Source organism: Epinephelus fuscoguttatus, linkage group LG1 (assembly GCF_011397635.1).
Source record: "Epinephelus fuscoguttatus linkage group LG1, E.fuscoguttatus.final_Chr_v1".
Classification (NCBI taxonomy): domain Eukaryota; kingdom Metazoa; phylum Chordata; class Actinopteri; order Perciformes; family Serranidae; genus Epinephelus; species Epinephelus fuscoguttatus.
The window spans coordinates 28,060,137-28,071,844 of NC_064752.1; the positions used below are offsets into that span (position 1 = coordinate 28,060,137).

The following is an 11,708-nucleotide window of genomic DNA, read 5'->3' on the forward strand; positions in this document are numbered from 1 at the left end:
CCTTCACACTGTACACGTAATATTGGTGAGAACAAATGTTGAAGGGTTTGATGCTTTATTTCAGTTTCAAGATCAGTAGCACTATGATAGAGTGTAATATGCTTTATGGTTTGCACGAGAGCTTCTTTACATCAGACTGAGGGTCCTGGACGTGATGAAGTTTAGAGGACACACAGAGAAATGCATGCGTTCATCCCCGACCCAGCGTTGAGGCCCACTCTACACCTTTACAATCACACAAGTAAATCCTTCATACGGTAACACGACACAGCCACGGTTTTCTTTTCCAAAAAATGGACCGGCATGATTAAGTCAGTATTGTTTAGTTGATCCTGGGATCAGAATGTCTGGGACGCCCAAAGAGTACCTCCTTACACACACACATCGCTATACACAGACTTATTTTTCTTTTTTCTTTTTTTATCCACATTTCACACCAGACCACCAGGGAGTCCCTACCTGTGAGACCAGTGGAAAGAAAAGAGTAGGTGCCCTGTTCTGGAGCTGATCATTTAATCCCCTGCCTGCCTGGGTCTGGGATCCTTTCTTCCCATTTGTAATCCCATTGCAGAACTGGAACATCAGAGATTAGTGCGTGATTAGGCTATAACCGTCCAGTGACCTGAGCTTGCCTACAGTACCTCAGCTTTGTCTGGCCTGGCACACTAGTCAGACTCAGTAGGTCAGCTGCCAGTCACGAAGACATTTCCAGTTCGGTCTAAAGCTTAACTTCACCCTGACCCAAAGTAAAGCCAAAGAGGCACCAACACACCAGAATGTCTGGCTGTCACAGTTGCCAAACCCACTGTGCTGTTTAAATGCACAATCAGTGCTGCACACTCTTTTCCAATTAAAGTAGCTAGCATTAGCTCCAAAAGTTGCTAAAAGTTGCCAGATGACATCATATGCTCACTTGCATATTGGTGACATCATGGCATTAAAAGCATTAAAATGTCACTGAATAGATTCAGTAGAAAAATCTGTGCTTTTATTATAATGCACCTGTTTCTACTGCTTTTATTTCAAAGAGCAAGAGTGTCTCCCCCTGCCTGTCCCACACCTACTGCATGGCACAAGAGGCAAAAGGAAGAGACCCTGTAGTGGACAGCAGTTACTCTTAGCAGCATGCATGGAAATAAATAAAAATATAATATATTTCTCTTTCTTCAGATGATCTAAATAAGTTGCTTAATTTGTCACTAGTCATTTTTTTTTTTACAAGTAAAGTCACTAAGAGGTTCTGAAAAGTTGCTAAATCTAGCAACAAAGCCGCTAGGTTGGCAACACTGTGCCCTATATGTAATGTCCACCACTAGCAATCCATCAGTCAAACCAGTAACAAAAACAGACTTTGATGACATCGTGAAGTAGCATAGGATCATGGGAGTTTTTGTCTTCCTCTTTTAACAACCACTACTGCAGATTTACTATCACATTTAGTCACACTTATTCATGTTATGACACTACATTCTAATGAAACAGCTACAACTTATGTAACGTTAACTTGCTAACTTAGCATTAGCATCAGATGAGATGACCCACACAGCTGCTATATCTGTTGTTATTTGGCTGATGCAGTCTATGTTATTTGGGGTCATACAATCAAACTAAAAATAACTGTGCTACAGAATCAGATTCTATTTTCGGTGGTAGCTCACGAGGGGGGAACATGGACCTTGAGGTAATGTGCCCTGTCGCAACTTGTATTCAGACAGCACGAACACCAGGCGTCTGATCCCACTCCGCTCCCGCCTTGTGTTGCTGTTGTTACACAGGGTTCACCCATGCTACTCACAGCCTCCACCCAAGGATGTTTTTCTCCTGATATTCTATCATACTGCAAAAAATAATAATACAAACAAGGTTAAAGGCTTTATACCACTGAAGAAATCCAGAATTGCAGTAGCTTGTATGTTATCTTGTAGTGTCTTGCAATGTTTTGCCTTTAAAGAGACTTAAATATCAGATGCCCACAAATATTGCCATGAGGGGTCTTTTTATGGCAGCAGCTTAGAATTCTACAACTAGGATGTATGTTATAATACAAAAGGATGTTGTTCTCTGATATATAGACGATGCACTGCTAAGATAGGATGGTTGTTTAAACAGTGCTCTGCTTTGTTTGTGTTTACTGTGGCGCACTTAAATATAATGTGTTAAAGTGGGTAAAAGCAGTATTCTCATCAATGAATTTGATCCTGTTCAGGTCCACATCATAATAACGTCATGTCCAAAAAAAATGCTGTCTTCTCACTTTTTGAGACTGACATGTTTGGGTCAAGTACAGGTAAGTATATACTCCTGTAGAATATAATATAATATGTAGACTTGTGCCTGCTATCTGCTGACACCTATCTCCTGTTAATTTCAATCTACTGCAGTTGTGAGGGGAGAACATTTTGCTGCCCTGATAACTTTCCAGAGATGTAAATGCTTGCTTTATAGCAGAATAAACTCTCGTGCAGTCTCTTGGCATCAGAAAAGCCCTCAGACCATGAGTGTACAGAGAGCTAGATGAGTCAGCCCTGCAGACAGTTGTTACAAGAGGCCAGCTGCAGTACTGCAACACAGAAATAGCCAGCGGGCCACACAGTCGACCATTGTTAAAGAAATGTCAGGACACCTCAAACAGTAAACAAGGGCAGTTACGTTTTGTATTATGAAATAGAAAAGATTTTTTCATGTTTCTTATGTCATCTCAGATGTATAGAGGCAAAGTCCCTCCCCTTCTGTTGGACCACCATGGGACATTGTGTCACAAAAGTAGTTAATGGCAAGAGACAAATAATTCTTTTGATGCTGTTTGAATTGTGCCATATTACACATTTGATGTTTGTTAATTTAAAAGATAATTTTGCAAGTCAAGAAAGTCGCAATGTGTTGTAAAACTGCTGAAGTATGACAACAAGGAAAATACGTAATTAGAACGACTCAACAAGGCGCATATGTGACATCATAATGTTCTTTTTCGCTAAAGTTACAATGCCTTTATCCTTTATGTTTCATACAGGTCTTGCTCATTCTTTGACCAGGTGTAGCTGGATTAAACACATCAGGTAAGATAACGTTTCATTTGTGTGTGAGACATAGCTAAGATCGCTATGACATAGCTAACGGCTAGCTAGTAGTTGGTGTTGGTGGCATTTATTGTGTGAGATGAGCGATGTAATTTACTGAGCGGTTTCACACAAAATTAAATGGTACTGTGAAAAGTCTACAACAAACTGTGACTTTCTTGACTTGCGAAATGATGAAGATGATCTTTTAATTGACAATCATATGTGTCATTCCTGGCACAGTTTAAACAGGTAAAAAACTGATATGTCTGTCATCATTGACCACTGGACACTGGGTTGGGGGGAAGAGAGTGGGCTGAACATGATGTAGAATAAAGACATTTAAAGGCTCTCTAAGTCTTCCTAAGCTTGAAAAGTTTTGTCACATACAGCAAACATTTCCTCACGATCCGCTAGCTATGTGTCCTCTGAATATGGTGTGAAAAAGTCCGGTCTCTGTAGGCAGCCCAGGCTCCGCAAATGGCAACAACAACACTTCACTTCTGTTTACATTCAACAATGTTACCAAACACAACGGAGCTAGCTCGCCTTTTAGCTTCATTGTAGACTGTAGCTCTAACTGCCTCTCTGGGCACCGAGTTCACGTGTGCACGCTTGCGCGAGACCGTGAGACATGGGCACCGCGTTCATGTGTGCTTGCTTTCGCTGGTCTCGTGCTGGCTGGTTGGTGCAGCCTGGACCACAGTGTTTTTGTTGCCATTTGCGAAGCCTGGGATGCCTACAGAGACCAGACTTTTTCACAGCATATTCAGAGGACATGTAGCTAGCAGATCGTGAGGAGATGTTTGCCGTATGTGACAAAAACTTTTCAAGTTTAGGAAGACTTAGAGAGCCTTTAATTGTAAGGTATGGAGAACAACCCAACATCCATCCATCCATCCATGAAACGTGTTATTCTAACATTAGAAATTTAAAATATCGTCAACTAGATATTTATTCCAACCAAAATTTTAAGTCTGTCCAACTCCGAAGAGTCCAACATCTCTGACCTCATACTGATGTCCGGTGACACCTGGGTACCCAGAAGTTCTTTGGGAGAGCATCCATCAATGAATGCTTCAAACTCATGGATGTGTTATTCCAACTGGACTATTTTTTATTTAACCTTTATTTAACCAGAAGTCCCATCAAGATTGAAAGTCGCTTTTACAGACCTGGCCAAGGTAGCAGCCAATCAGAACACATTAAAATGCAACAAATACAACATTTAATACAAGAAAAAATAATATTAATATTCAAATAAAGTGGCCTAATTTTAGATCTTTTTGAAGTTTGTTTCATGTCCAAGGTGCATAGCAACAAAATGCTGTTTTCCCCAGATCTGTTAAAAGCCCTTTGTGTTTTTAATGCAGCCCATTTATGGGTCTTAACATTTGTTGCTTATTGCTACAATGACAGGTGTCTTGTTCCACTGTTCAACATAACTAAGCAATTAAATGTAATGGATGGAGTTGTTTTGGTTTCGACCCTCGCATGAACCAGCTCCACCCAGTGCTCTGAGGACATGCACGCTTTCAAGTTGTAAACACGGGAATCCTCCTGTCCCATATGATGTGACCGTGGCAGTAGTCTCCAAGTTAGTTCCTTGATTTTTGTGCCACTGGTGTGAAAAACTGTTTATCTTGTAATAAGTTCTCTCGGGCATGTCTTAATTGTACAAAATAATTATTTATAACATATCTTTGTGTAAAATCACATGTTTAAATTGACAGTATTTGACACATGCTACAAGTACTCATGCCACCGGAACACACATTTCAGTTTTGCCTTCCTTACTGCTGAGACATGATAATTTGAGTTTAAATTGTAATGACAAATAAATGGCATGTGTGCAGTTTCCATTTCCTCCTTGCCATTTTGGACACCCAGCTGCAGCTTGCCTCCACGGCCACGGATATTGCAAGAATTAGATGAAACTTAAAATGCAACCTGCAGCCTCTCTCAAATTAATAAGAACGACGGAACACGCAAGTACAGAGAAAAAATGTCCTCAGTGTTTTGTTTTTATGTCTAGTATTTTTCCTGTTCTCCCCTCCCCCCTGTTTTCTCCCCTTCCTCTTTGTTTGCTCGATCTGCTTGATCCTCTCCTAGGTGCCTTGTCTCCTCCCAGCGACAGCAGCGGCTCTGTGATTGGCTGGCTCAGAGGAGGGGCGGGGCTTACAGGCTGCTTGTGCTGTTTTTCAGGCTGGAGGCTCAGCCCTGCCGTCAGTTTCGGTAACAGCCACACGACGAGTACTACGGAAACATACGTCGCCTTGAAAACGTTTTTAAGCAGCTTTTACAGCTACATGAGTAGCGTTTTAGTACACGAACAAACACGGAGACTATCCAGCCCAAACGTGGAGTTTTATTATTTGTCCTTCGTGAGGGAAACGAAGGGGGAGTAAGGGATTTTGTCGCCGCCTGTGTCCTTCCTGTTCAGCCCTTTGTTTTTCACTGCTGTGCTCGAGCAGGCGACCAGTAGCGCCCCCGCGCGAGCCAAGAGAAAAGAGCTCGAGGATAGGGAGCCAAACGAGCGGCCGAGCCGATTGCCTCCCGAGCGACGTGGGTCCCCCCAGCTCTGTTGTCCGATGCGGAGTGAGGATGAGTCCCGCTCTGGAAGCCCTCATGCAGGCGGACGGGACTCCTTATCCCGGAAAAGGGGTGATGCTTGAGCCATTCGTGCACCAGGTGGGGGGCCACTCTTGTGTGCTGCGATTTGGGGAGCAAACAATATGCAAGCCCCTCATCCCCCGGGAGCACCAGTTCTACAAGAGCCTCCCCACAGAGATGAGGAAGTTCACCCCTCAGTATAAAGGTAAGTCCCCCATTCCACATCTGCAGGAAGTGTCAAGCTGCCTCTGATGTAACGTCATCATTGGTACCAAGCTTCATCTCTTAATTGTCCTTACGTGTGTGCTAACAGTGTGTGCGAAATGTTATCCACGCTTTGTTGCACAAAATGCATGTGTGCGGATCATGTGGATGTCATTTTGTGTGATTGCAATGGATCGCTGCCAGAGCTTAAAGAACATGGCGTACACAACAACACACTGCAACATGCATTTCTATATTTATATTTTCCTGTTTTCAATGGACACATACTGTAATATGACTTGTGTACAGTCTCATGCTGGAGCAATTGGCAGCCAGTCCTCTGGCTCTGGATGCGAGGTGGAGGTTTCAAGTAGCATCCAGGCCGAGGGCCAGACTAGGACGTGTAGCCAGAGGTCTTCTGAGAGCTCGAGCCTGGCTTTCATGCAGGCTTGGGTTTCAAGATCAGATATGGTTTCACGTGGATCAAAAATAAATGGGACAGATCATCGTGGAGTAATTCACCAGTCACTTGAGGAGATTTCCAGATCTGGTTTCAAATCCGTCACAGAGACACGGACACTAACACACATTTCCACCTACAAACACGGAATCAGAATATAATGTTCCTGTGGTTGCGCCCAGGTCCACGGTTTCACCCACAGACAATGACACCTAGTACATGCTGGTACAGACGTCTTAATGGCGGCGATATGACGGAGGTAGGACGCACACCAGTACCTGACTCCTCAGTAATGCGGATTGAGATTATTATAAAACCTAGGAAGAGGTGTGGGGATTTGGGCAGTGGGTGATAGAGGACTTTTAGGCTCTTTTGAAGCCTTATACTTTGCATCTCTTAACCTGAAGACATTTATCAATATCTAATGGTTTCAGGGACACATTTCAGAGGCCTGTGATCAGAATGTACTACATGTACTGTAAAAAATTAAGGCTGTGTAGAGGATTTTAATTCCAGGATATAGACGTGAGACTCTGACTGGACAACCAGAACTCTTGAACCCTAATAAATTAATCGTCATTGATAATGATCTGCAAATCTGTCAACCCTTCTGCTATATCATGGTATTTCTTTTACTACTGGGCTATAAAATCAATTGATGCACCTGTCTCAGTAATCTATGAGCAATTCTTATGGATCAAGTCGGAGTGACTCATAATTTCCCACACTCACTAAGGTGGTGTGATGACACTGCAGCTGTGAGTGGACGGCACAGTCCCGAGGACAGACTGAAGAGGCCAGGCCTCCTCCTGCAGGGTGGTGATGTCAGTGCGCATGACATCAGCCAGGCCTCGGGCTGCGGAAGAAACACGGATGCTGGGTCCTAAGACTCACCGGCTAACATGCAAACACACCACACTGCATTTTTTAAACCCTGGCTCTGTTTGGTGAGGTTGTTCTCAGAGTAGATTGCAGTTTATTTCCTGTTCTTCAGTGGCTGTTTTGTAATGTGTCTACTTGTGTTGATGGATACAAAGTGTGTCCTGTATCAATTCGGATGCTGCGTCCATATCTCGGCCACTTTCTCTCTCTTGATCAGCCACATACGTACTTCCTGTCTGTGGTTTATCGCTATCAACCGCTGCAGCTGTGATGTTTATTCTCAGTGCGACACCTCCCCCACTACACACACACACACACACACACAGAGGGGTTATAGACAGGCCCTTATAGGGACTTTTACCAGAGGCAGGGGGTCTATTGGTGTGTGTTTGTTTGTGGATCATGTTATAGATTAGCATTGGCTTTAAGGTACACTGTATCTTTGATCAATAAACTGTGTCTAGATACATTTTGTGAGTCCTTCCTAACTTCTCTCGTTTGTTCTTGAGTGTTGTAAGACTGTGATACTCACCTCTAAACAAAATGCAAAAACACAAATGTTCTTGTTCTATTTAAGGCCTCATGAACTGTGAAGAGACTCACTGAATTATGTTGTCGTCCTGATTATCTGTAATGTGGTTACACTATCTCTGTCTGTTGCTTATTGAGTTGTCTGTTTTGTATGTGGAATTGCACTTCATTTTCTCATGTCACTGCAGATTGCCTGAAACTCTGTATTATGAGTTAATGTGTGTGATTCATGTGAAGCAGTTGCTTAATAAACGTCACGTTGAGTTTGACACATTTCGGCCTTGTGTGGTATTTTGACTCTCGTTTCCTGAGTAATGAGTCACATTACATGGTTTGTGTTCTGACATGTTGCTCTTCATATAAAATGCTTTGTTAATGTCCTGCTTTCCACTTCCATCTGTTTGCAACTGCCATATAACATGTTTGTCTGAATATATGTGCAGTATGTATGTATGTGTCCAACTCTGTGGTGTGTTTTTAAATGTGAATAAAAAGAATATTTGGTAAGGCATGTTCTGTGTAACTAATAAGACACCCATTAGTATAAATGATTAGCATAGTGGTATTGATTTTTAGAGTGCAGTTCTGATAACCGCTCCCTTGTACTCCTTCTCACCCTCTCAGGTGTAGTGTCGGTCAGTTTCGAAGAGGATGAGGAAGGGAACCTGTGCCTCATCGCCTACCCCCTCCACAGCGAATCAGGCGACCTGGAAAACAAAGATCCCTCGGCAGACTGCGAGCCCAAGAGCAAGATGCTAAAGTGGAGCAACAAGAAGCAGTCCTCTTTGCTTCTGGAGAACGACAACTACAGCAAAGACAGAGCTCGACACAGCCGCAAAGAAGACAAGATCATAAGGTGAGGATCTCACCGCAGCGCTGTAATGGCTTTTATAAACGACAAGGCACTTCATGAATACGTTCTGTAACACCAAAGCTGACTTGTTTTTTGGTGTTGTCTCCTTTGCAGTTACAATCGTGATGAGATGCAGCAGCAGCAGCAGCAGCAGGCAGAGGTTCTCTACTTCAGCCTGGAAAAAGGCAACGTGGTGCCACAGATCAAACACAACCCCTGGAGTCTCAAATGTCACCAGCAGCACTTACAGAGGATGAAGGAGAATGCAAAGCACCGTAACCAATACAGTATCCTTTCATGAGCGAGCAGCTGCTACTGGGTGTCTCAGTCTGCAGTGAAGTAGGCAGATGGGTTTTAGATGTTAATATAAGCGTGTATATTCTGTGTTCGTCTATAGATCTTTTGTTGTACAATCCTTGACCCACATTCACAGAATTTATTCTGTTGGAGAATCTGACGTGGCGCTACACAGTACCATGTGTCTTAGACTTGAAGATGGGAACTCGCCAACATGGGGACGATGCATCAGAGGAGAAGAAAGCCAATCAGATTCGCAAGTGTCAACAGAGCACATCCGCCTCTATTGGAGTGCGTCTTTGTGGCATGCAGGTAAGGTAGAGATGCATCACTTAATATTGAAGATCTGTTTGTATTGGTTGCACGTGAAGCTGTACTGATTGTGTTTCTGTTTGACCTGCAGGTGTACCAGTCAGACTCAGGCCAGCTGATGTTCATGAATAAATACCATGGCCGTAAGCTCACCCTTGCAGGCTTCAAGGAGGCTCTCTACCAGTTCTTCCACGATGGGCGCCGCCTACAGCGAGAGCTACTGTCCCCAGTGCTGCGCAGACTCCGTGAAATGCAAGCTGCCCTGGGGGCCTGCGAGTCCTACCGCTTCTACTCCAGCTCCCTGCTCATCATCTACGATGGAGACCCTCCCAGGACTCCCACTAGACCCAGACACCGTGGTGGGGAAGAAGGTGATGAGGACGAGCCATCTGATGAAGAAGAGGAGGAGGAGGAGGAGGAGGAAGACGAGGAAGAGGAAGGGGCCTTTGGTTTCCCTCGTTCCTCCTCAGCAGGCAGCAGTGCTAGCGTGGCCGGAGGGAGCAGCAATAGTGGCAGCAGTCGCTCCTCCCACAGCACAGGAGAGGCCAGCAGCCCAGCAGTGGACGTGCGCATGATTGACTTTGCTCACACCACCTGTCGGCACTATGGAGAGGACAGTGTGGTGCACGAAGGCCAGGACAGTGGGTTCATTTTTGGCCTCCAGAACCTGATCACCATCATCTCCCAGCTGGAGGATCACAGTACTGACTGAGGCTGGATTGGAGCCAACATGGTCTAAATTTCAAGCATGGGAAGAGCTTGCTGAGCTGAAACCCTGCTACTCCAAGGTGCATCGCCCTTATGCCTACGTGGGGGTCTGACCTTCCTCTGCTTGGAGGGAACCTCAGACACCTCGGGGTCAGGGGAGTCCGTGTGGTCGTTCTGCGCTCTCCCCCACCTGCCAGAGGACAGGGCTGCCTGTGCCCTTACTTGCACTTTTCTTTTTCTGGGACTGCTCCTTTTCTTTGTTATACACGGTAGGAGAAATGTTGTACGAGATGGAGGTCTCTCAACAAACACAGGGACTCCTGTAGCATCATAGGACCCTCCCTCCCCCCTCTCCTCCTCTGGTACAGACAAGTTTCTTTATTAAGTTCTCTCTGAGAGAGAAAGAGCGAGGCAGAGTTAACTGAAGCGTAGTTTTAGGAGCCTGATGTGGTGCTTTACCTGTGATATGACATAAGTTTTTGTTCTTTTTGTCGTTTTTTTGATGAAGTTCGGACTCCCCAACAGCACAGCACATTATTAGTGGGGACGTTGACTGTACAAGCTGACCTTGGCTGGCTGGGTCAGCGGCCTTGTAGCAATCGACAACATAAGCTTCTGAGAAGGACATTTTGTGTTTATATTGGTGTCCCTTAAGACCCTCTCAACAAACATGGTTTGTGTGTCCACCGGGCACTTGGATTTACACATTTTGGTGGAAGAACAAGATTTTTTAGGTCTAGAAGAAGGGATCTGCCTTTTTTCAACAGTTGCTCACCCCTGTACTTTTTTGCCTATAAACAAAAGACTTTTTTTGAAAAGGGTAATATCCTTGTTTCGTCACTGTCTTTGTTTTCGTCTGATTTTTCTCTTCTTCATTCCTGAAACTTTGACTAAACAAAGAGAATATATTGATTAAAAACACTAGCTACAAAGACTATATAGAGACTATTTATTTGAAAGGATTGTTTAAAAACTAAAAAAAAAATGGAAACAGCTACATTCCATATTACCACTCTGTCTGTTCTGATACCGACTTTGATTTATTTTATTATGGCAAGAGCTGATGCGTCTCTTGTAAACCTGTGTGTTAACAGTGTCTTGAAAAATAAAGGCATTCATTTGTGGTAAAAGTTGCTGTCTATATTGTGTTCATTTACACTGTGTAGTGTTTGTGTATAATTTGCATTCACTTGACAGGAAGTAGTGACGTGGGGAAATGAAAAGTGAGCAGGAAGCTAACACCACATCTGTAAATACAGCTGGAAGAGTGCTGTAACAAAAGGATGCAGTGCTATGGAAAATATGAGTCATCCATTATGATGAATTTTACCACGATCTTGTCATCCTTCACTTTACCATATTGATGCATCTTTTACACCAGAGAGTCCCAACCTGAGGGTCCTCACCTCCACTATGGGTCGCCAAAGCTTCACAGTGGGTTGCAAGGCCTTCTAAGAGAACATTAAAAAAGATACAGTGGGCCCATATCTCAGCATTTCATTCATTTCTGTAGAGAAAACTAAGTTTGGATTATTCTTAAAAATACAAAGTAAAAAAATCTAAGGTTAAGGGTATGGTGAGCTGAACGCAAGCTATGTTCACAGAGCCTTCAATGTCCGCTGAGCAGCCTCATACTGCATTAGAAAAGTACACACTTTGGCCCAAATCCTTACAGATCATTTAGAATTGTGTCACATGACAGTTATTTACATGTCTGCCAGTGATCATTTCATTCATTTATTTTTATTTTTTTAGTATAGTGAGGTCCTTTTATCCTTTGATGTTTTTATCT

General features: G+C 43.6%; 1 protein-coding gene across 1 annotated transcript; it reads left to right on the forward strand.

Annotated features, from left to right (window-relative positions):
• Positions 1-5,262: 5,262 nt before the first annotated feature.
• ip6k2b (inositol hexakisphosphate kinase 2b) lies at positions 5,263-11,046 on the forward strand. Its single transcript, XM_049561869.1, has 5 exons — positions 5,263-5,874; positions 8,371-8,602; positions 8,714-8,886; positions 9,033-9,208; positions 9,300-11,046. Exons 1-5 carry the CDS (start codon positions 5,661-5,663, stop codon positions 9,918-9,920), a joined length of 1,416 nt encoding a protein of 471 aa, XP_049417826.1. The 5' UTR covers positions 5,263-5,660; the 3' UTR covers positions 9,921-11,046.
• Positions 11,047-11,708: the final 662 nt, after the last annotated feature.